The sequence below is a fragment of the Conger conger genome, chromosome 15, assembly GCF_963514075.1.
Source record: "Conger conger chromosome 15, fConCon1.1, whole genome shotgun sequence".
Classification (NCBI taxonomy): Eukaryota; Metazoa; Chordata; class Actinopteri; order Anguilliformes; family Congridae; genus Conger; species Conger conger.
The window spans coordinates 16,491,839-16,518,351 of record NC_083774.1 but is presented as its reverse complement, the minus strand read 5'-3'; the positions used below and the strand labels follow the sequence as shown (position 1 = coordinate 16,518,351).

At 43.9% G+C, this 26,513-nt stretch overlaps 1 protein-coding gene across 2 annotated transcripts in view; it reads right to left on the bottom strand.

Annotated features, from left to right (window-relative positions):
- Positions 1 to 26,513, bottom strand: part of LOC133111186 (protein unc-13 homolog C-like) — a 95,814-nt gene that overhangs the window by 16,308 nt on the left and 52,993 nt on the right. For both annotated transcript variants that reach the window (XM_061221351.1, XM_061221350.1), the window contains 9 exons: positions 14,576 to 14,702; positions 12,856 to 12,952; positions 11,072 to 11,215; positions 9,789 to 9,866; positions 8,797 to 8,874; positions 4,281 to 4,369; positions 3,016 to 3,159; positions 559 to 682; positions 10 to 66 (listed from right to left, as the gene is read on the bottom strand). In XM_061221351.1, coding sequence (XP_061077335.1) covers positions 10 to 66; positions 559 to 682; positions 3,016 to 3,159; positions 4,281 to 4,369; positions 8,797 to 8,874; positions 9,789 to 9,866; positions 11,072 to 11,215; positions 12,856 to 12,952; positions 14,576 to 14,702 — 938 coding nt within the window. The remainder of the gene's footprint in view (positions 1 to 9; positions 67 to 558; positions 683 to 3,015; positions 3,160 to 4,280; positions 4,370 to 8,796; positions 8,875 to 9,788; positions 9,867 to 11,071; positions 11,216 to 12,855; positions 12,953 to 14,575; positions 14,703 to 26,513) is intronic.

The window sequence follows — 26,513 nt, the reverse complement described above, 5'->3', positions numbered from 1 at the left end:
GAGTCATACCTTCAGTTTGGACAGCTGTCCCAGGTCCTTGGCAGCACTGAATATCATCTGCGCTCCCTGCTGCTTGAAAAAGGAAAATATTTACATTTTATTTCCTCAGAGGAGATTTGTTGGAAAACATCCACAGTATCACCTGCCCTCTCAACTCCAATCAAGCACTGCACATGCTGCCACTGAGATGAGTCATTAGGGCTAGACCAGATATTATCACTTAACACCCTTTCCAAAGAGCGCTCTTAGCATACGCATGTGGAATGAGTGAAGAACAGATGATATGGTTCCTCATTATACAGTACCTACAGTAAAAGTTAGACTTCTAGGTTCAGTGGTCATTTAAGGCCCTGAGAACGTGTATGCGGAACGTGGTATGTGGAATGCACAGAAAATCGACAGATGCTGCAGCCCTCTAGGACTATTATATTAGACACCCATAGTTGAGGCCGAACAACTTCACCAGCATTTCCATAGTATATATTACTGTAATTCTGAAATATGTATGTTAATTATGTAGCCTAAGCTCTAGGGGGTGAAAGGTCTGTGGTAACTTACACTCTGATCTGTTAGGGGAGGCAGCACGATCTGTCTCTCGATGGTGTTCAGCACAATCTTCCACAGTTCTTTCAGAACCCTCTTCAGAACAGTCTTCTCGCAGATCTTAGCAAATAAAATTAAACTGCAGGGCAGGATAGGACAAAGCACAGCATCAATACAAACGGCAAAGAATGAAATGGCTCATTCTCAGAAATTAAATCAAACGTTTCTGAAAATTGAGTTACAAATCACAAGAAACTGGTTTAGTTGAAGTACCATACAGACAAATCACTAATTGCAATATAGTGCCCTCCAAAAGTATGGGGACAATAGAGCGAAATTTAGATGAATGTATTTCATGGTATTTTTATATGCACCGTTTTCAGCTGTGCAAGAGTAAGTTGACGGAGACAGCTGTTCACTATTGCTTAGGTCTTTCCTTTTGCATAGATTGGTCATATAAAACAGCAGCGAGTATCTAGTCTTGGTTTTAGTTTTAATCTGTAGAGAATGCATTTGGAGTCATTAGGAATACACCATCATATAGTCCAGAGGACTACAGTGTAATCAGAGTGGACAGAATATGTGAACAGTGGACAGAATAAGTAATTTAGATGAGTGGCACAAAAAATGGTTGTATTAAACACAGCAGCTTGGAAAGACTTGACCACTGGTGAATTCGGAAATGAACACTATACAGGTCAACTTCATGCAATGACAGACAAATCCCAAGAACTGTGAAGCGAAATCCTAAAGCAAAAGTCAATGACCTCACCAGCAGTCTCCAGAGGGCAGGGGTCGAAAATATCACAAGCCGTTGTCCACAGAAGACTTTGAGAGACTTTGAAATTATACCTACACTGCAGGCTGCAAACCTCTTCTCGGCAGCAAGAATTGAAGGTCAGAATAGAAGTCACCGAAAATACAGAGATGAGCGAGAGGAGTTCTGGAAGGTGCGCAAAGCTTTATGGACATATAAGGCCAAAATACACCTTTACCAAAGTGATGGAAAGCCAAAAGTGTGGGGAAAACCTGTCTATGCACAAAGAAACCCTTCCAATCTCACGGCACTTCCTCCAAGACATGCAGCAAGACAATGATCCAAAAACACTGTCTATGTTACTAATGCATTCAATCAATCAAAGTTCTGGTCTTGCCAGATCAGTCACCTGATTTAAATCCAATCAAGCATGCATTTCACTTGCTGAAGAGGAGACTGAAGACAGAACCTCCCCAAAACCCAGATAAACTGAAAACAGCTGCAGTAAAGGCTTGGAAAGACCCAAGAGACCAAGATACCAAGGGACTGGTAACGTCAATGAGTTATAGACTAGATGTAGTTATTACATTTAAGGGCTATGCAACCAGATATTAGACTTTATTGCTTTCATTGACTTTTTAATTGATTTGCTAACATACATTTGCATAGCTGAAACTGGGGGTATTCAACACACAAACAGCAATTTCTGTCAAATGGTAAAACATATGGGTATGTAAATTCCATGAAATTAAAGCTGACTTTTGTCTCATTCATATTTTGATCTGAAATCCAAATACCTTAAGAATATTCACTCTACTGTTCCCTGTTGCACTTTCAGAGGGCACTGTTGATAATATGTCTTGGATAATTATTAAAATATCTGACTTGACACCTGTATTGCATATTATTTCTGCAGCCTGTAGATATTTACACAGGCACAGACCTTTAAAAACCGCAAAAAAACATGAATGTCAGAATTCAATAAACCTCAATATGTGGAGTAAATGCTACGGCCTTACATTCTAATCCTCCTGAATTATGAATTTGTGGGCTTAGGGAGGTAGAAAAAAAAATTTGGACTGGAAAGGATTTAACATTTGCATATGATTAAGAGGATTCCCAATAATACCCTGTTGGCCTAAATGTTGCTTTGATGAAGGGTCCACAAGGCAATTTCACAAGCAGATATGAAGTTCACATATTATCATTACTATTATATTTTTAATGAACTTCAGAATTTACTCCAGGACAATTGTATGCAAAGGCCATTACAGAAGTCAATCAGCAGAACATTTCGACCAAATACTGACGCCTACAATGTACCACTTCTTGAAGAATAAATGCATATGCTGTCTGTACAGGACTAGACCTAATCTCATTCAGTATTTAGCCTTACAGTAACTATGACCAAAAAGTACATGCAACTGCTAAAATGCGTGCAAGCATTTAGTCATCAGTAATACTGTAGTTGAGGACTGAATCGGTATGGTATGCGGTATGTTGCTGTGGAGTATGAAAGTTGGGTGCTCAGGCACTTAGAATGGGAGTTTGCAGTGTGCAACCTTATGGCGTGTTGCTGTGGAGAATGAAAGTGGGGTGTACGTGCAGCTCGAATGGGAGTTTGTGGGCTGCAGGGTGTTTGTGGCATGTTGCTGTGGCGAATGAAAGTGGGGTGTTTGTGTGGCTCAAACGATGTTTGCAGACGCAGGCCGTACTTCTTATCCAGCAGGTCCATCAGGGGTCTCAGCACCACCTCGGCATCCATGGCTGCGTTGCTCTTGTTCGCCCCTCCGTTCCCCTTCATCTGCACCAGCTCCTGGTTCATCTGCTTCACGCAGTCTTCAATTACCGCCTTGAAGCTGCGGGAGGAGGGGGGGAGAGACAACAGCGGCAATTTCGGCTGTTGACGCGGGCATGCATTACCGCTAATGACTGCTGGGGCCCACCCACTGACCGACCCAGCCCATTCTGTTGATTACACTGACTGCTGGGGCTTATTTTGTGTATTATAATACATCTCACGCTGAACACCAATCAGCAGATTACCAATATGCGCCCAAGCATGACAGCTACTTTCTCTTCAGCTTAAGCGGGAATATGAACTGAAGTCACCTTTTGTTATTGCGATGGCATGAAGAAACGAGGTAAGCAGGAAACGCTCAGCATTGCACAGCAAATCAGTTGTGGAGGGGAGGGGTGCAGTGGTGGGTGCGACCGGGGGCACTGGTTTAAGAGAACGGGTTTTTGACCAGGGATGAGTGCTGGGATTAATACCCCTACTTCAATACAATGGGATCATTGTGAAGACAGCGTGTGAGGATTTGAGAAATAAAGTCGGTGCCTTGCATGGCAGGCCATTAATTGTAAAATGCTTTTGATAAAAGCCCTACATAGATGTAGTCCACTTAAAGCACCTGCTACAGCACAGTGCCCACTAGCCTACAAACATAGCTTTCAGGGCTTCAGGTGTTTGGCACAAGACACCTCCAGTGTGGTATGGCTGTTGACTGCGTGTATTCAGAGTGCCTAATGCCCAAAACATTACATTACATCACATTATTGGCATTTGGCAGACTTATCCAGAGCGACGTACAGTTGATTAGACTAAGCAGGAGACAATCCACCCCATGGAGCAATGCAGGGTTAAGGGCCTTGCTCAAGGGCCTTGCTCAAGGGCCCCACGGCTGTGTGGATCTTATTGTGGCTACACTGGGATTCGAACCACCAACCTTGTGGGTCCCACTCATGTAACTTAACCCATACGCTACAAGCCGCCCCAAAACCATGTTAACCCTTTGATGCACAAGCTATGCAAAGAAAATAGGAACTTAGTCAGGTCACTTTTGGCCCATCAGAGGGTTAAGAATTCTGTCCCTTTACTGTATTGGGGATGGATGTAATTATTTGATTTGCAGGGAGATGGTGTAATTTGGTTTCGGCCTGCTTTGCAGTGAGACCAGCAGAAAGGACCATTGCTTACCTGGACCCGAACACACCGCTCAGCTCATCTAGGACCGCGTTCAGCTTGTTCTGCAGTTCCTTCAGCAGGTCACTGGCCTCGGCATCCAGCTGTAAGAGGGACACACTTCTTAAAATGTGCCCGGCGCTCCGCAAGAAAGGTCAGCTTTGACAAGGGGCTAGGTGAGGGTCGGCCCCGAGAGACCAGACGGACGTGTCCGCGCCACTCGGCTTCCAGAAAAACGACCCTGGCTCTTTTCAGCAAGCCCTTCAGTCAAACGCACTGCGGTGGGGAAAGGGGCTCGACTGCCTCACAGTCTTTTATTGCAATTTGATAAATATCAAAGCAAGGCCAAACTCAATACAAAGGGTGGAGTCAACAGGAAATGAGGCTTTGTGGCGCATGACATCTAGTGGGCAAGGCCTTCCTTACGGGGCTGACGGTATGCACAGTGTATTTGTATCCCATTCAAATTAATTTTGATTTCCGAATAGACCTCTGCTCCTGGGAACAGAGAGGGGCATTTAATATGCCTGTGTGTCTAGAGCCATTTTAAGGAAGAACACAGTCTATTTCTGTTTTGTTTTGGTGGGGTGGGTGGGGGCAATGTCCTTTGTACTTAAATAACACTGCACTAACTGCCACTGCATTAAATGCATAAATCATAGGCAGGTGTAAATGCATACCTGCTGTAGTCACATTGTAACCTCTGACATGCAACATCCCCCTCAGTATTTATTTTGAATGAATTAAATGGGTTTTTCTCATTATCTCTGGCAGTCCGCCTGGTTACTGCATAATGGGTTATCTAAGAATGATGGGGCATCTGTGGTGGCCTTCACACACTGTTCCTGTGGGGTCGTATCCCCATCATAAAATCAAAAACTCCGCTCTGATGAGACGCTCTCAGGAGAACTATAATAGCTTAGCATTCAGAGACCTAGGTTTGAAGATTGCAGTTTCGGCCATGGAGATCTGTTGTGTTCAAGCCTTTGGCAGAATCACATTATGATGGGAATATTTAAGGACTGTTGACCCCGCCTATGAGTCAGCATATTGAGAAAGACATGAACCAAGAAAACTGTCTTTCTGTGCACAACATTTAAAAAGTGTGATCAAAAATAGCAGCATTTGTTTTGGATGGACAAGCACTGTATTCTAAATCAATGATGCAATTTTACATTCAATGGCTTTAATTTGAAATCCATGTCAGATATAAAGCCTTAATGAAACTAAAGGTTTTCTGTGATTAATTTTAACCATGATTCCCATTTCTTGGAAATGGAGCGTGCTTAAATGAAGTAATGGTGAGTCATAGATGCCCAGTGGGCGTAACTGTATGGGCCCATAGTCATTACACTGCCATTGGAAAGCACATTTATATTCACAATAATGGCTGTATCAGCTTACTCTATCAACAGTCAACAGGCTTAATGAATCCCACGACTCCTATTCCCGACAACCAAGCAATTATCATAAAACAAAAATACTTCACGGCCACGTTCATAAAATGCTCAGATCAAAACATAAATAATTCATATATGGCATCAACAATTTCTCTTTACTGTAGTGCTATGCTCATTAGACAAAATTATCATCAGATAGAGTTGCTTTAAGTCAACCTCTAACTGAATTAAACAAAAGATGCTGCATACAGTACATTTGTTAAAAAATAAATGATTGATGTTAGCATAAGCATAGGGTAAGATGATACTGGGTCAGTTAATGGGGGACAGGCCTCCATTAGCGAGAGCAGCCCAGTGTCTCCATGGGCAAAGATGAACAAATGATGAACTAAAATGGCGGGCACCCACATAAGTCTCTGATAAAGGAGCTGGAGACATTGCGTGACCCTTAGAAAGGGGCGACTGGCTAAGTCCACTTAGAGTAACCCTGCAGGGTGATGGGAGGACAACCTTTATATCTTTATACTGTCCACTGCTACGCCTCCACTATGACGTGCTAGGCCACGTGAATAGATTGCCTCATGCTCCTCCAAGCCATAATTCAGAAGCGCTAACGGCACCGTTTTTCAGTCAAACTGCTTACACAACCTATGACTCTAGGCCTATAATTTCCAACAATGACAGGAGACTAGCACTACAAGACTGTACACACCACTGGAAAGGTATACTGGACACAGGAAGTACCAAACTGCTACTTATCTCACAGGTTTCAAGCTATCTTTTCCAGAGCAAATTAATGACTGTAAACAGGGACCCTCACGGATGAAGTCCAGATGGTGTATCATTTCCTAAGAGGGGTCTAAATCTAGAGGCAAGTGCTGTGTATTTGAATGGCTTTATTTTCCTTCTGTTCAAATGCTGGTGAGAGTAAAACACAATTGTTCCTTGTAATCCTTTTTCATTCTGCGCATCTCATAAGTTATCTTTTCACTAATTAGTCTGTGCATATTGAAAAAATTACAGGAATTATATCATATGAAAAATATATTAATATTTTATGAAGGCAACACACACACACAGGCACCATCACTTAGTAATTACTGCTTAACTGAACAACAAATCTGTGGTGATGAGCAAAGTGAGGCTCATTTTACAGCATGTTAAAATGTCAGATCAATAAGAACAGGCTCTATGCGCTGTGTCTTCAGTTCTGGACTGTTGCAGCTTACGCTTTCTCCAGGAAGACCTGAATGAATTATAGCAGACGCTTGTCTTTAAGACAGGACAATGATGAGAGAATGCGGTCAGCTTTGGTCACAGCAAATCCTCAAATATCCTCATGATGATGACATTGAGGAAATTAATTTTCAGAAAAAGAAATGTACACAAAAACACAATGGGAGATGTTATTTGTATGTGCAAGGTTACTCAACAGAAGGTTTCTGCATTAAGTGTGTGTGTGTGTGTGGATTGATCTCGTGACACAACAACCACTTTTCTGATAAAATGTGGGTGCCACAGCTGCACTGTTCATCACGGTGCAGCGACCGCACCTCAGTCATAATATGGAGCACAACATAATAAGCAGGAGTTGCATGCCTGTGGACCCAATGGTGTTTTATGGAGCTTGAGACAACATTCCATTATGAAAGACTCAAGCCACCAATCATTCCATATACAAGGGTGGGGGTGGTGGGGGGGTCATGTGACCTGAAATTCACCAATGAAAGTGCTTCATAGATACACTGTGATGTATGTTCTCCCTCACACATTTATTCCGGAGCTAAGCTCTCAAATGCGGTATGGAAGAACATGTTCTTATTTAAGAGCTGAAGGAGAAACATGCATATTTCATGGGAAATGGCTTTTATATTTCAGCGATGTGGACAACAGGATGTAGTATGTGTGGCCAGCCTAAAAGCTCTTTGTTAGCAGGAGTCTGGTAAGTAAATGTTTGTTTGCGGAAAAAAAGTGTGCTTTCGATTGTTAGTCAAAGTTAAGAACAAATGTAATGATTGAATCCCGGCCAGTGTGTCCATTCAGGGTAATGATCCATCCACCATTCTGCTCTGTCCACTGATCACTCAAATTAGCGCTGGCTGCTAGAGCAAAACAGTGGAAATCTAGCACTAGTTAAGGGTGCATGAAGGTAAATGCTCTTCTACTGGCCTTCTTTGATGCAGGCTGTTTTTTTTTTTGGGTTAAATAAGGTGCCCTTAAAAGGTTATCCAGCAACTGATGAAAAGAATCTGCAAGGGCCAAGTCCCGGAACCTGAGACCGATATTTTCACACCGCCACTGCCGTTTCTACAAACTCCACCATCTCCACATTCACAACGCAGCCAGGGAGATGTGTAGTCATTTCAGATTGCCATGCCACTGACTGATCCTGTAATCTCTCCGGTTTAATGTGTTGTTTTGGAACAGCAGCTCGGGAACTGTGCAGAGACGATCAACAACAACAACAACCATATTTGCCAGCGCAGCTGATTACAAGTTACTTACAGAACAAAACTAAACCTGCAAACAATGCAGGGGAAAACATGAGCCAGTACATGCAGCACTGGCAGAGACAGAAGCTAAAAATACTCCTATTTGCCCTCATGTCTTCCACACCAGATCAGCTCAAGAACCTAAGTAACTATGGCACATGCTCCTTATGGGGTTGTAGGAGTGGGTTGGTGGGGGTGGGGTCAATGCGCAGAACTGGAGCACAGCAGAGGCAGGGGGGGGTGGGGTTGTGGGGTTGTGGGAGTGTGCGCTTGAGGTCGATCTTTTTTATGGCGATGGTGAAGCTGACAGGCCTGTGTGCAGACACACCTTACAAAAGGACACAGCCCCTTCCTCCTGAATGCCCCAGGCCAAGAGAAGTAAAAAGAACAACAAAAAACAACCACAAAGAGACAAGAGCAGTTACAGACAAACACAGACATACACTCTAACAAGAAATAATCTACTTTGCTAAACTGTACTCTCAAAATCACATTTCACTTGTTAGAAAATGGAGGTCACTACATAGCAAACACAGACGATGCTACGCTAATCATTACCTGCCCATGGAAAAGGCAGAACGTACAGGACTAGCAGTATGCAGTTGGAGAGCTGGAGAGCTGAGGAGAGTGGATACGCACCTGCTTCCCACCCATAGACTCAAACATCTTCTCTAGCTGGACGCGTAGCTGTTGGATATTGTTCAGCAGGATACAGGGCTGTGGAGAGAGGAGAAAAACATTTAAGTGTAGAATGCAACATATCTGCTTAACGGGCATACCTTGCAAATGTGATTTGAACTGGCAGTCACCTGGCTATTAACCCTGCTCCATGCTCTTGGTGTCGTCAACACATAATCCGACAACCAAGACATAGAGTAAGCATCTACATATCAAAGTCCTGAGATCCAAACACTTTTCTGTACCATGAAAAAGGCCCAAAACAATATTTCCTTGAAAAATTTGGGTGTGTGGATTCCTAGCATTATAAAATCTCTTACAGTGGGTAATGCAAGCTTTGATCTCAGAGTGGATGGATCACTTGAATTCATAGAATTCTGTGATAGTCAGCATCATCCAACATAAAGATTACATTAAGCAGTCCTGTAAAGAACAAAACAGTACAAATCGCTTTGGATAAGAGCCCAGGAGAAAAGTACATTATACAGAACCCGAGCGGTGCACAAAGTGTGATACGCTCTTAATCAACAATTAAATCCTTGTTTACAGTAACGCCATTTATCTTCTGAACTATCATGCCTATAAGCACCTGTCCTTTCTGTAAACCCATGTATGTCACGGTTCTTATTACAGCACCGTCACAGTAATTATAACCATCACTGCGGGCTGTGTGCATTCATGCATTGATTCTGTCCCTACAGTCACAAAAGCTCCGTCTATTGCACTACATGCTTAATAAGGGGAATAAGTGCTTGTAATTCAGCTCTGCCACACACAATGACGTTAAATACATGGTTCCGTTGCACATGGGTTAGCGCGCCGCAGGCCCCGGCCAATTGAGCTCTGTGAAGTTTCTCTGAGCGACAGCGGTCGTCACAGAAGGCCCGGCTTGAGAAGCCATCTGTGCACGGAAAAACCTGGAAAGTCACATCAGGACTGTACGTTATGCTTACCACTTTCTCCTTGCTAAGATGGGTGCTGAAGTCTTTCGATACGATGGCAGCGTACTGAAGAAGGACTTTGTTGATGGTCTGAAAAAAAAAAAAAAAAAAGAGCAGTCTGTTAAATTGCTGGACCACTAAACAGTAAATATTAGTTAAAGTTGTTTTGATGTGGAAAATAATAGCATTTACTGAAAAACATTCAAAATATACAATTATTTGAATTACCGTTTGCAATGTGTTTTTAATTAGACATTAATTGTTTTGGCTGCAGAATTGGCTGTGATTAACAATTACGGTGAAAGTAGTAACAGTTACATTATTGCTGTGAAAAAGTGTTAATGCCTGGATAGGTCATATTAAATTTAGCACCGCATTGAAATAGACACATTCCCCAATGGTAGCGGAGTCTCAATTAATAACTTTTTAACAAATCACATTGCACCTCTTTTCCCGAAGCCATAAAAAATGACATTATGTTAAATGGGTCGTCCATCGCTGGAATGGAGAGAATTAAGATTTCCTTCCGAAGAAAAGCCTAGAAAGCGCTGTCACAGCCGTATAACACGGTGTCCTGTTTAAGCATCTGGGACAAATGCATTAAGCACTATTGATCTACCCCGCTGCATGTTCAGCGACCTACACTGCGTTTGCTTATACTTGGCACAACACCGCCCATTAATATAAGGGGCCAAATAAAAACTCAACATAAAAAGCGCTGGAAATTTATCTCCCTCTCCAGTCTGTGGCGATTTATCGTCCGACGCATGCAATCAGGAGAATCGATGTCTCTCGGGCCGCGTCCCTGTGGGAAGGGGTCCGGGGGGCCGGGGCCAGATCGGCACGAGCAGAAGGGAGATTGGCCATTCTGCCGGGCTCCTCTCGGTAAAGGCCAACCCTGCAGCCTAATTACAAGAAGGACTCCCCAAGCGCTCGGGACACACTGATGTGGAAGTGTTTTTTTACAGGGCCCACACCACAGCGTACGCTGAACACCACAATGAACTGAACCGAAGGAAATGTAATCTTTAACAAAAAAGCATGTAGCAGGTTTAGTAGTATCGCCATTATATACATGCATGCACGCACACATTCCCACACACACGCTCACACACGCGCTCACACACGCAGACATATATGCACACACACCTGCAGAAAATCCTGCCTTTTTATTCGTTTAATTTTTCACATTCCAACGTGATCGCCCCCCTCCGTCACAGCCCGTCTCTCTGGGCCGTCTCTGCTGCCGAGGCGTTACCCATCAGCCCCTGCGGCAGCGGGCCACGCACACTCACCTTGGCAAAGCGGCACATGAAGTGGGCCAGTGCCTGTGGGTTGGGGCACTCCAATTTCTTGATGATCTCAAAGCTCTGGTTGAGTTGTGTGAAGACGTCAACCACAGAGCAGGAGAATAGAGCGTGCTCGGACGTGGGCTGGAACTACAGGGAGAGATGGAAGACACGCTCTAAAGGACGTCTGTACTGCATGCATTCACAGCTGTGTTCATCCATGTAAATGAACTATTGACGGTATTCACTGCAATGTAAATCCATCCTCAGAGACAGTTTCTACTGTACTCCCCTCTAATGTTAATTGCCAATGGTTGAAAGCATATGTATAATAGGTAGTGGCTCATTATACAAACATACCCTTGGACTCGATCAATATTTGTCCTTAACTTTGACTCACAAATGAATGCACGTGTTATTTTTTCCAATACAAACACAATGGGCCAGATGTACTTAAGCCTTTTGCAATGATTTTCAGGCACACATATGAATCATTCTGCCCAGGAAACATGGGTCATATGTATCAAATCAAACTGGCGCACAGGGCTGGAACCACAGCATGCGTGTGATCAAGATGCTGGTATGTCCGTAATGCATATGCATTTAAGGGTGGATCGCGCAAATAAAGGGCAGAGATATTATGTATCAGTGTGGATGATTATGTATTCCGTTGAATCTACGAATGTTCACGCAATTAATGAGGTTGGAATTGTGCATGAAATTTCTCCGCCTCTGTACAGCAAGGGGTGCAAGATAGAGACACAGACCTAGGCTTCAAAGATGCACTGAAATAATCTTTGCAACAACAATTTGCACCATTTCACGCACCAGAGCAAGAAATCTTCAAACAGATTATTAATAGTAAATAATTACTATTACTATAAAAAAATATTAATTAATGATTGCAGCCAAGCAATAATTAAGGCTGGGTGTTTGTCAGAGAAAATATGTACATATATTATGTGAAGCAAATGGAGGTGACTGAAATAATGTTCAACCGTAGTGACAGTAACTGAAGTTTAAACAAATCAGTGTTGCCACTAGCCAAAATATATGAGTAGACTAAATGCGATGATACACTGCTTTTAATCGACGTTCCCTTTCTATCCTGGTAATAGTCAAACTCATAACAATAATACATCTCAAATTTAATTTAAATGACACGAGCTGCCACCGCTGGAATATGTACACATTTTGTCCTGCAGTGGATGAGCTTTTACGTGGCAGCTCTAGACTGTAGTTTCAGGCAGACTGTGACCGCACCAACACGTCCTCCAGAAGCCGCATTTTGCGCTGCGAGCTTCGTGTACGTAAATCTGGCCCAATGTTTTTTCATTACACTTGAGGTTTGCTGAGCTTGCCGAATCGTGCTTGTGAATTTAGAACGTAACACCGAATGACAAATGACACACATTTCAAACCTGCAAATATGCACGCAGCTCCACACTGGCTATGATGCATGATGAAGTGTCAGGCCATTACCTCTGGAAAGTGTGCTTGGTGCTACAACTACAACATCTGGAGACCTGATTTTGTTGCTGCAGACCCTGTAGAGGACCCTGTAGTGATGCAGCAGTGAATAATTTCCCTTTCTATGAAGCAGGGCTGCCCAACCCTGTTCCTGGAGATCTACTGTCCTGTAGGTTTCCATTTCAACCATAATTTGGCACGCCTGATTCTACTAATTATCAGCTGAATGAGATCTCCAGCTGTCGAGTGAGGTGTGTGCTGTTCGGACCGGAGTGAAGATCTACGCGCCTGTATAGGGTGCTCTGCATGCTGGCACTCACCCCATCCTTTTTGTCTCTTTCCAGGGCTCCGTGCAGAAACTCCATGGAGACATCTTCATTTTCATCCAGCCACTGAATCACGAAGGGCTCGAACCACCTGGAGGACGGGACACCCAATGAATCCCAACTTTGAGCCCCTGAAACATTTCCCTTTGCCACAGTAACGCTCAGCGCGCCTGCCCCCCAGCGCGCAAAACTCATTTAGCCAACCGTGTCCCACCGCACCTGGTCTCTCACACTGTACGAATACAGGATTACATTACATTACATTAATGGCATCTGGCAGATGCTCTTATCCAGAGTGACATACAGTTGATTAGACTAAACAGGAGACAATCCTCCCCTGGAGCAATGCAGGGTTAAGGGCCATGCTCAAGGGCCCAACGGCTGTGCGGATCTTATTGTGGCTACACCGGGGATCAAACCCCCGACCTTGCGTGTCTCAGTCATTTACCTTAACCACTACACTACAGGCCGCCTGATTGGGAGATCATGTCCACGGTGAGAAGGGGGGCTACGTGAATTACCAGCCCGTACGTGGAGGGACAGAGCCGGGGAGGCTGAGGCGATACAGGCCTCTCCTCTGGCTGCCCTGTTTCGGTGTCCTCTGTAAGCTGCATTAGCGCTGCCGCGTAATGAGGCTACGTGCCGAACGGAACCTCATTACATGGGCCGAGACATTCGTGCCATTGACTTGATTCAATTAGCTCCCGGAGGAAGCGCAGACGCCGAGCGTTGCCTTTACGATTTGCCGCCAGCGAGAGGGACGCGCTCGCAATACTAACCCAGGCTGTAATGCGGACAGTCTGTTGAATTCATTGCAACTTTATCAGAGGGACCCAGCTTAATTACCGGTGGAGGAAAGGTACGATACTGTTGAATAAAAAACCCTCCTAAGAGTCATGTTTAATTTAGCGTACTATATACTACACGCTGTGCAATAAATACATTTGAAGTCAAATTTCATTACGAATTTAAAATGGCCCTTTGGGGTAGCAATGCAGCACTGTAATTGGGGAACTGATATTTGTGGGTTTAAATCTCAAGTACAGCGCTGTTGAGGCAACTCTAAGTTATGTTACAATAATATCTGTAGTAAATCCCCTGCTGCTGTATTAATTTCACCTGTCATCACCTGCAGCATTGTAATCTAGAATGCAGTGGGCAGTGTAACACAGTGATATACAGGAGGCAGTAGAGTGCAGTGATGGACAGTTTACAGGGCAGTGCACTTCAGAGGGACTACTGGTCTCCGCCTGTAGCAGGGGCCAGGGAAGAGAGGCAGTGCCGCACTGCCTACAGGAAAAATCAATGTGCGTTTTGATTGACAGCAGATGTTGAGCTAGGAGCTGTGTCCTGAATGCCCCCTTCTCCAGCACACTCGTAATTCAGACTAATGGATTGGACGTTAGTCCACCAGCAACATGGCAGAATGAAAATGCCGCGTGTTCCTTCAGATGCATTTCAAATGATGACTTATGCCACAAACAGGGTTTACTTTCTCACTTCCGTGGAAGGTTTGGGTCAGCCGTCGGCTAAACAGAGAAACAGTTTTCCACTACAAAGCACTGGGAGGCGTTCGTTAAGGCTAAAATGGTTGGATGATCGACTGATGGTCAGGGTGGACATTTCATGCGCAGTCTGAAATGCAGCACAGGCTGCACTTCTCTAAAACACAGTCTGCCCAGGTCACTGCAGCAGGGAATTTGCGGATACTTACAAAGAATATTCCGGAACGCAGTCCTTGAAGGCAGGCAGATCTCGAACATACTCGTTATGAAACCATTTCACTTTGAAGTGCAGGTTCATGTACTCCGTGCTCTTGCAGTGTTTGTGTTTTTCATGTTCTGTAAGACATGAAAAACAAGCAAAATAAGCTGGCAAGTATGTGCTACTATACCTACTAGGTGTGTGAAAGAGGCACACATACTAATACTATAATTAAAATCAGATCATGTTCAGAAGGGCGACACCGGTTCGATCCCGCCCTGGGTGTGTTGAAGTGTCCCTGAGCAAAACCCCTAACCCCTAATTGCTCCTGACAAGCTGGCTGGTGCCTTGCATGGCAGCCCCTCACCATTGGTGTGTGAGTGTGTGTATGAATGGGTGAATGAGAACCATTCATTGTACAGCCCTTTGGATAAAGGTGCGATGTAAATATTTACCATTTACCATTTCAGTGTGTATTAAGGTGTGGCGTTTTAAGGTCAACACTTCACATTTCGTATTCAAATTCATAGAATTATGTGATAATCAGACTAAAGACGAACACACACACACACACACACACACACACACACACACACAAACTGGCAGATGCATCACCCTGATGGCTTTGGTCGGCAGGACCTCAGAGACTACAATAGCCTGTCAGTAATCTTTTTCACTCATTTATTGAAAGACATTAGTGCCTAATAATGATCCTAGCTAATCTGACACAGGGTAAAAAGAAAGAGGATGCATGTTGTGAAACAGCACGAAGCAGGCAATCAAGATTTCATTGCCTGGACAGCTTTGATGTTCTCAGATATATTGACTTAATGTCCTTGCCAAAAGGAAAAATCTAGTCCAGACTGGATATATAATGAAAGTTAAATTGGATAAGTGCTGCCCTTTACTGTTTTACCAGAAGGGATGACAACAATATTATTAACTGCTCTAGCCGCCCTTGGAGAGAAGAGATGTGTGCTGATGGGTAATGTGGAAAGCTAAGACACCTTCCACCCCAACAATGGGAATGCAGGAAAAAGACAAGGCAATTACACATGGAAAAATATGAAACATTTTCCAGTGATGTAACAGAGTGTAACTATTATAGGTCTTTGGGAAATATGGAATAAACACGAGATGGGGCCGAAAAACTGAAGCACAGAAAAGTTTGTGTGAGTTTGATGTGCAGTCCAAAGTATTCATAAATTGCCACCAAAAGAACAAGACTTTATTTGCACATCAAATCAGTTTGCATCAAATACCAATTATACGTATATACACATGGTAAAAGATCATTTTAAGAGAGACCATAGCGTTTTGCCAGTCAGTTCGATCCCGCCCTGGGTGTGTCGAAGTGTCCCTGAGCAAGACCTCTAACCCCCAATTGCTCCTGTCGAGCTGATTGGTGCCTTGCATGGCAGCCAATCGTTGAGAGTGCGAGTGTGAGAATGGGCGCAAGAGACATCAATTGTACATCAATTGTACAGTGCTTTGGATAAAGGCACTATTTAAATGCAGACATTTACCATTTGCCCTAAGAGCCCTTAAGGGGTACACACACACACACACACACACACACCCTTTTCACTGCAGATGACACGTAGCAGAGTGGATGCGTGACACCTGAATCCCCAAGGACCCTCACCAGTCCAGGTCCAATTAATTATGCCACATGTTCGCTTTATGGCCAGTCAAGCATTTTCACTCCGGAGTTAATAGGCCACTCCATATTTGCTTAGTTATGTAATTCCAGCCACGCTCCTGCGAGCCCTGATCAATATTGTCCACACTCAGCACAGCGTCTCTCACACAGAGGTGTAATGCTCAGAGTGACATTCCTCCACAGCATATGCAGTACTATCAGGGGCTGCATCACCACAATCTCTACAGGACTGATAGCGGTGACCACTGTTCCACCGCTACGGACTGATTTCTCAGAGGTTCTCCTCAGCCCGAGATTGATAATCCAGCTCTGGCTTATCTTCAGTAACAGACCGCTTCTCCTGCCAGACTCGTTTGATATCTTTTTTAAATGGCTGAACCAAAAAAAGGCTCAGGTTATCCCATTATCTCAGGTTGTTTTGCATTAAAACGTCTGACTTCTAGAGTTCCAGTACAGTGTGGTGAATATTCTGTTTCGTTATCATTTTGACTCTTATTCCCACTAGTTTTTTGGGAAATGTGAAAATATCCAACTTTAAATCACCAAGGCACAAAAGCATCTTCACTGAAGTGTTATTGTAGAAACCTTTCCAAAGGTTTTCAAACTGAACAAACTAATCTTAATTTGATTTTATTAAGACAATGAAAGCACTGTTCACTTTGTTTTCAAAGGTTCAGAGAATTTTCTGGAACACTGTGGTCATGTTATTTTTGGAGCCAGGCTGCATAATAAGCAGCAATCTCCTCAACTGCAACCTGTGCCACAGTTAACAAATGAACAAAGTCAATTAATTAGAAAATGAATTCATATCATTGCAGCAAGTTTTATAATCCTTAATGAATTAGTATATACCGTATATTGTAGAAAATACTCAGTCAAACATTTCCAAACTGGTAAGGGTCGCAGTGGACTGGAGCCAATCCCAGCATGCACTGGGAGAGACGCCAATAGAAAATAATAAAACATAAAAATAAACAGCCATCTTGCCATTTATCGTTTGTGTTCTCCTCCCTATACTTCATGTATAATAGCAATGACTTCATCCCTCCATCCCCTACATACAGTTCTCTCCTTACATTTTTCACAGTCAAACTTCACACAAGCCCGTGGGGTTGATGGAGATCCAGTGTGGCACTGGCACTCTGATCATTTCGCAATTTTACACTGCAGGAGCCAGGCTGTTACAAGGGAACAGGCTAATCAGTCAAACGACAGCCACACAAATGCCAGCCAGATCTATGTACCCACACCAACCACCCCCCACTGCAGTCCCAATCAGCTCAAACGGGGCAGCAGACATGCCGTACCAGCTCTGTGCACTCTATTAGAAGGGTTCCCGTCTAGCAGGACTGTGCTCCCCAAATCTGCAGTTCAGCAGAGATCCTATGAAGCATTCACTGTCTTTGCCTCCTCTTGAATCAAGAAGTGCGTAAGATAAGTGAGGACAGCTAGTGTACAGCTCACAGCCAGAGCGTGGGAGAACCACCCTCGACCCTGCCCTAACGGGAGCGTAGATTCACATCGCTGTTCCACCTCCCACCGTTGTGTGACAAACACAGACCAGGGGCACCTCTGGGTCAGGAGGTGGAAACCGCGTTGGTTGCCGTTTCCTGTTAGCGTGACGGAAACATCTCCCACACTATGGGACGCTGAGTGGCTCCACGGGAGAGTGGGCGACCTGTCGCTGGGAATCAGGGGACGAGCCAGTGATCCTTGAAGATAGGCACAAGCTTATCTGCGGTCGACATCCCGAGGTTTCCAGAAGAAAACGTGTCGTGTGTCCCTCACTGGAAGCTTCTGGAACGCAGCTAATGGGGTTGCGTACCTGTGCACACTTCAGTTGCCCATGTGTGGCTTTTTTAAATACACTTGGCCATTATGAAATTCGGTGAGCTATGCGCAGCCCCAACAAGGGGCTAATTCAAAATAATGAATGCAATTTCAAAAGCTCTTTATCACTGTAGGCTAAGGGACTGCATTCTCCCACTATGAAAAACTGATATTACAATCAACTGAAGTATGCTCCATTGGACAAGCTGCCATCTCTTCACTAACTTACATTACTCGACATTGGTACTGTGGGGTCACTAACAAAACCATATCATATCTGGCGTAGTGCCTGGTATAGTTTCCTTATGTTTAAATGGAACACCCTTCCAGAAAAAGAACAATCCCTTTCTTTGAACAATACAATTAATTTCACCCAGAATCCATTTTGTTGGAAAACAGACTCGACGTGGTCATGAAATTCGACCGGCTGACTCCACCGGTTACTCTTCAACCCTTGTGTTGCCACCGGTAAATCTTGAGTGCTGAAAGAGTGTTTGTGACTCCATAACATACCCGTGCAGATCTGGATTAAGTTCAAATGCTGAGCAGCCATTTACTTCAAACATCTCACTCTGGATATTTACCCATCATGCATTTTTAATGGAATGGAACAGCCTTAAAGACACATAAATCTGCACGCTGTCTCACAAATGAGGACGGCTGCCAGAGCTATTCACGGTGCGTTGGGAGACGGGGGAACAAGCTCCTGAAAAGAGACTGTTCCCATGGGGCATAATCAGTGGAATAATAATGGCGGCTTTTCAAGGGGTGAATTACGTGCAGTCTATGATCTTTACGGGCATAATTGGTGTGCATACTAACACGCTGCTTGCAACCCCCCCTTTACTTTCATGGGGAGGGAGTTGATCATTGTCCCCCGACCCCACCCAGGCCTACGCTTTCCAATTGCCTGTTCCAGGTGTGAAGCTCGCTGGCTGCTCTCCTTCACGCAACGGCCACATCCATTTTTGTGTTATTTGCGCAGATAATGTTCTCGACACAGTGATGAAATTACTATGTCAATTCCTTCATTTTCTCTCTGCCTTCTCCTTTCGCTAATAGTATCGGCTCTGTAATACACTGCAGGGCTATGTGTTTATGTTATTGATTACAGCCATCTACACGCTCCAGGGCTAGTCCCCCCAATGATTTCCATTAGACGCGCTATTCCCTGTGATACCACCGTTTCTCTTCTACAGGAGAGCGGGACAATCCAACCTCCTTCAATACTGTATGTCCTCTGCTTTATTCAGGCAGAGAAGGTGACCAATAGGGAAACAACCTCAACAGAGAAGGCGCCATGGTGGGAATCGAACCCCTGTCCACTTAGGGGGCCTCGCATATGGCTCTGAACCACACATCTCAACTGTGTGATCTTAATGCTTTGGGATTTTTATTTTAAATTAACTTCTATGGTGCTCAACATACATGCCACTAAGAGGCCAGGGGAGTCAGTCACTGCATACGGTACTAAAAATGTTCATGAGTAAATCTTCACGTTAATGTGCCTGAAGGAAAGCATATTTTCGCTCTTGGCTTATGGGCTGTGGGGGGAAAAGAATTATGTGAAGACAAACCTCTCTGCACGCTCTTTCCAATATTCTTAAATTAAACTTATCTCATTCTGCTGCTCCACACGCTCCACTAATGTTACACTAATGTTGATTGGTGGCTATAAGCTTGAAGGTGGTACTTAAAAAAAACAATCAAGGCATTCACCCTTAAAAAAGAATCTTCCATCATACAAGGCAATTTTCTCCACTATTTCCTATAGATTGGTCCAAGTGTTTGAAAGGCCCCTCCACTATAATGGCCTTTGGAATTGGATCCAAACTCGCTCATTCCCACAATGGCCGGGATTTCATGACACTGCGTTCGCTATGCAGTGCGACTTTTGAGGCCATTATTTCTACATGTCGTATTTACGCAGGCTACATCGTCATTAAAAACATTTTCATGAAATGACAGAGACAATGTTGAATATCTATGGAAAATACAGCCACTAAGGGACAGCGCTGCTAAAGCCCTCCTTTCAGCATGGCTCCAAATAGTCTATTATCCTCACAGTGTTGTAAGAGGCCTGGGAGATTTAGACACAGAGGACTATGATGTCCTCTCATGTACTAAAGAAGCTCTTCCCCAAATAACAATCGCAATGAAAAAGACGATGAAAAAAAATCAATAACACTTCTGTTGTTTCCTTCCTAATTCCTTGGTGTGCACAACTGAAAGCTGTCAAAAAACCCCCCAAAAAGTAAGATGGGTGAACTTCTCAGCAGGCTGTCAGAATACTAAGGTTGTCCATACAATGGCACAACAGTGATCCATGAAATGTGCTCTTTTAAGAAGTATTGATTTAAAAAAAAAAAAAAAAGGGGAAGAAATAAACAGTATTGGGAATGGAGTTTCAGACCTGAGGGTAGCACAGTGTCCACAAACTGACTGAAAAGAAAACACACCGTGTTATGTTAACGTATGCTACAAGGAAATACTGATTTCAATTCATTATTGAACTTTAAAATATCCTTATGGATAATACGCTTCGGGGTAGGCGAAATTGACTCAAAAGTCAATACGCACTGTTGCGGGAATAGAGCAGCCAGAAGATGGCAACACGCTCACTGCTCAAGATTCTCCAAATGTTTCAGTTCAGCGCTCAAAATTGTTCCGCGCAGAACTTCGACATTTTTGAAAGCATATATCTGCCAGCTATTTAAATCCTTTGCAGTAGCCAAAGAAAACCTCTTCTGAATTCTCAAAGTTCAAATATCTGGGATGTTTTTTTTTCGCTGCTTTCAGAGTGATTTCTTAGTGACTGCTTTTTTTGGTTTGATGGATATCACTCAGGGATTCCCAGTGACCTCTGTGTTGCCTCTGGCTATGAGCTACACGGGAGTTCTCCTCCAAGCGCTTAGCTTTACTCACCAGGAGGATATTTTTAAACTGCTCTTTGGGAGAATCACTCTGGAATTTCAGACTGCATCCTCCTGTCTTTGAAATTACACTGCAAGCATCTGGGTTGAAAAAAATCTTCATCTCTCTCAGAGCAGGATCTACCCACAATGCACCAGCCAGCCAAAGAATGGCCGAGTGAATTCAATGGTCGGTCTATCATAGTGGTTTAACTCTTAAGTAAAAGGGTTATTCTTTGCAATCTTTGTATTGATTTTTACAGAACTCAATTCACTCATCGCTTTAATGATCACACTTGGCATAAAGAAAGAGAATGGGTGTATGAATTGAGCACAATAAAGAACTTATATTGGCTGCTGAAAGGTATGCTTATCACTCATGTGAAAGAAAGGAACTGGGAGGGTAATGAATTGCATGCAGAATGACGTGTACTGGTCTTTGACAGAATGCATAATGCACACTTAGAAACGTTTGTCAGGGGAGAGAATGACGCTCATTGCGATTAAGGTTTTGTTCGATTTATATTACATTACTAGAAAAAAGGAAACTGAAATAAAAGAAGATTGAGCGGTTACATACAAGTGACATTCAGGTTGGTTGTTTTCTGAAATGTAACTCAAAGAAATAACTCAGAGAATGGAAACACAAAGGTAATCACCAACACTTTTCAGTACATGTTTGCATAAATGAATCTGCATAAGTACTCATGGCTGCCCATCTACAGTAGATGCTCAGTAATTATGCTTTCAGTGGCCTTTTAAGGAGTATTGTGACTCACTGCCACACTGGGTTGGGTGGCAGTGCAGGTGAGTTGTAAATAACCCAAAGCTCTTCCTTTGGAAGGGAGCCCATCCTGACTTCTGTCGGTTCGACCTCCCTGATAAGAGTGACTCACACTCGGAGAGTGTCCCTGCCCAAGGGTGACTTTCCTTCCAGTGCTGCCGTGATGGCATACAGTATGCAAATGTACTTCCTGTGATGCGTCCATAGCTGAACGGGTGGTGTCTACCTGGAGGCTGGCCCTCTGCCCCCGCTGCGTACCCTCCCCGTACCCACCCACAGTGAAACCCACACCACTCCGGGGTTTACCCACAGTGAAACCTACACCACTCTGGGGTTTACCCACAGTAAGACCCACACCAGTCTGGGGTTTACCCACAGTGAAACCCACACCACCCTGGGGTTGTCTCAGATGCAGCGATCAGATATGAAACATTCATACTGCTGACCTGAGAGAGCAATAAACTGTCCCTCTGGCTGTTCTCGTTTTTGCCTTTCCCAGTGCCTGCTTCCACCACTACACCAGGCCCTTTACCACACCATCCACACTGATCACAGATGTGCCTTGTACCTAGTGTCTGCCTGTCCAATCCGCCTGTCTGTCCATCCACTCTGAAGCTCCTCGAGTGACAAGTGAAACAAGGTACTCCCCCCTAACGTGCCACTTTTTCTGGATGTACCTGGATTCACTCTAATCTTTGTTAAATCTGCCAGTACAGCTTGGAACAGAAGCCCATCTGTCCAAGGTTAGTTAGCATCGATAGCTGACAACTAGCTGGGATTATGACTGCAGATAGGGAGGGATTTGTGTTGTAATTGGAAAAGACTCTGTGAAAGTTAGCATTCAGGCACCTGTGTGCTATCGGTCGTAGCGCCTAGTGTACAGTATGTGGTCAGTGTATTTTCACATTGTAAGCTCAATACCATTCCCCTCTTCCCCTCTGGCCTCATGAAGGCAAGTCAGTTCAGATTGTACAGTGTCCGCGTGACAGGAACCCGAGGCAGAAGGCTGCCCACACTGCTCTGTGCAGTAAATGATGACCTGGGGCAGTAAAGCAGAAGGGCTCTCTATCTGGCAAAGACCAGCGGTGTTCTGTCAAAGCCACATCAGAGGAGGACAGATGAAGTTCAAGGCTTCGGAACGGGGGCACGCACATTTTTTTTTTTTTGGCTCGGTTTAACTGCGATAAATCTGCGGCTCTACGCGACCCTTACCTTTAATTAATGCGCCTCTCTCTCGATGGAGTGCCCATGCCTTCTCCAGTAAATTACAGTGCTGGTTATATTTGGCTGGGTTCATATCTTTCAGCACCCTGGCGTTAGCCCAGTGAGGGCAGAGTATGCATCAATGGCTTCACAATGCAGGAAAACAGTCCCTTTGTCTCCCAGGATATTTTGGCCTCTTGTACAGAAAGGGTTCTGCACAGTATGCTCATGCTCCAAAGCCTCTGCATTTCCCTCCGTGGGTGAATAGCTCATAAATAATTATTTCCACCCCTTTAAGAGGAAGGAAGGGAAATTGAGGGTCATCTTTCAAGATTATCCCCCACTGAGCTAATCCTATGAATATTAAGCAGTGAATATTCATTGACTGATCAAGTAATATTGTCATTAAGACAAACACATGGAGAGAGAAAATCTGCAGGATGAACCATAATCTGCTTGCATATACTGTATAGCATGCTTTGTAAAACTGACAGATTCAACTTCAATTTTAGACCTAAACTTCTAGTTTCCGTAAACTGTGAAATATTTTACTTTGATTATAATTTTGAACATTTATTATTCAATAATGATACTGTACAACAACAGAATCATAATTTTGAATCCATCATTATTGATATGATTAGTGTGAGGATATGATCTAATAATTCATAATTAATGGGTTAGCAAAGGGCTAATGGAAGGAAAGTGCTAGAACACGGTTGCAAGTTTATTCACTGCATAATAAAGGCCATAAAATGTATGATATTAAAAGCCAGATTATTGATGCAACCAAGCAGACACGATCTGACCAGGGCTAACCTCACTTTAAGCTGAAGTGTACCCCATTTTGTTCTGCACTGAGCATGAACCTTCCACGCCCAAATGCATATGGACGGGGTATCCAGTGTGACTTACAAGTACCTTCCCAAAAAGTGAATTTGATCACGTTCTGAGGGCACCCAATATTAATGTGTACTGCCATTAGTCAATAAACATCACCCGGGGAAGAAATGCCTCTGTATCCCCTCCAAAATCACGTCCTGCAGCGCATCTGATACCCTGCCCTTTGACCCACAAGGCTTATAGTGCCATGACCTCTCTCTGCAGAGAAGTATTATAGTGAAGCTCCAATCTCACCGTCACAGATGACAGAATGCGGCACTAAGAGGAAACAAAAGCACTGACTGTGATAGGGGATCAGGGAAACCATTACTGCTTTTAACATTTCACCGTGTGATTTCAAGGTTGCCCACCATCAGGCCAGGAGAAAAGCAGACGCTGTGATTAAAGGATCACGGGACAAAAGGAGACACTGTGATTAAAGCATCTATACCTTGCAACATTCAAATCCAACATATCAGCCAAAACAGCATAAAAACACATGCATACGTGCATGCACACACAAACACAGCAGTCCACAATCTGTCAATCAGGTTGCCTTTTCCACAAGTCTCGCTCTCAGGTCTCCCTCTCTTTCTCTCTCCCTCTCATTCACTTTCTTTCTCTCTCTCTCTCTCAGCCATGCATACCTTTATATGTACAGCACAGTATCATAACAACCTCAGGACCCAGAGGGACACGCGTGGCATTAATCCAGCCAGCGCTCCTGTTTTGTGTGAAGTCGGGTTCCTGCTTGACCTAAAACTAATTTCAAGCATTGTGGCAGACACAAAATGGGAGACAAAAGGAAGAAAAATGACCTGGCCTTTCAGTGAATTGCATATTGTCAGCCCTAGGACAAACTGCTTCCTTTTATACTTCACTATCTGGTACTGTATCTGTCTGATGCAATTCTTTCTCAAGGCAAGGCGAAGAAAGGCAATGCACAAAGTACCATCAGTCAATTTACAACATCCCACTTTCCTACAAACTGATCTGGAGAATGAAGAAAACTCACACGCGTTCCTCTCAAACATACATCTGCACATTCTATGCACTGAATCGGGTCTCATCAGAATCCAACAGGGAAGGAAGTGACAAAGGAATATGGTGCCTGGAATTCCATATATAAATGCATACACACACACACACACACACACACAAATAAAAGTGCACATACATACACGTATATGTGCACACACATACACAAACCCTCAAATAGTATCTATCACGCTAAATTGCGATGCCAAGAACTGATCACTACCTCCAAGCGTCAATCTGACAAACAATGTGACAGTTAGTTGTAACACCACAGAAATTGGACTGACCAGCAAGCAGCAATTCTTTGGACTTTATATAATTGCAGCTGGTGAGGTCGTCCTTGCAGCTGGTTCACAAAGGAGGAAGGGGTTAAGGTGAGTACAAGGTTGAAGAGCAGGACTGCGATTGGCCAGATCTTTGTGCAACCACCAGTGAGCAAAGCTTCCTTTGCCGTAACAGCGAACAGCACTCTGAAACCTACAGCACCTAGCCCGTTACGGTTGTTCAGGACCCCCGTGTTCAAACGTCGTGTGACAGGGCAAGACTGACCCGAGGTGACGGCCTGCCACCTTCCGTTTGTGTTCCTTTCCGTTACCCTTTGACCTGTCAATCCTACGCATTTCATTTAAGCCCAGAAACGCTCCGGGCCTTTTGTACAACGTGCAGTGAAAAAGCGTTTCTTCTCAAAACCCTGTGCGACTGCAAGACGGGGAAAAAAAAAAAGAAATAAGATTGAAAAGAAATGAAAAGGGGGAAAAAAAAAAGGAATGAACCCTTTTTTTCACATGCAATTGGATTCTGGCCCAGTCGGAGAGCGGCTGAATAGGCCTTGATTGAAATAAAGTGGAGGATGGAGGCAAGTGTGAATGCGGTCAGGGCTGAGACGTTAATGCGCCCCGCAGCTGTGGGACTGCCTGAGGCCAGAGCCGGTGTAATCCCCCCGGTGTGCCAGCCTCCTCCGTCTGTTATCTATTACACTTGCGAATGAGACCAAGATTTCCAGAGTGACTGAGGGCGTTCTGTTGGAAAACCAAAGTTCAAAATACAGCCGCGAGTAGGTCACCATCTCTCAGAAACCAACAAAAGTCCACAAGAGCTGTACCAACCACGTCCAGTCGACAGAACTCACCTTGCATGACAGGCTATCTACCCCACAGAAGCCAACCCCCTACACCCCACATCTACAGAGACTCAGCTACCGCCAAATGTAATACTAATTCCTTGTATTATCATAAACAAGCAATATCCTTGGGAGAGAGGCATATGGCAGCAATGATTTCTATGCAAATATATGGAAGAAACTATGATCTTATGTTGCTGTCATAATGACCCATCTCTAAAGATCAGTGGCAGTCTGTGGGACATCAAGTATATTTCCTGAATACAAGTCGACAATCCCTCTATGACACAGCCGTTGTCTTGAGTTTCATTTAGCATATAATATTCAGGGGCACTGCACGTCTCAGTAAAAATAAAAATGTGATCATCCTCTCATACCCTGTTGACTTATTTACACTTTCTGGCTAAAATATCCCAAGCACAATAAACATTAGCTGAGCTTGAAAAACAGTGCAGACTGTCATTGCTTAATATCGGTTAATATATCAAATCTGACCGATGGAAGGTTGTCTCTTTT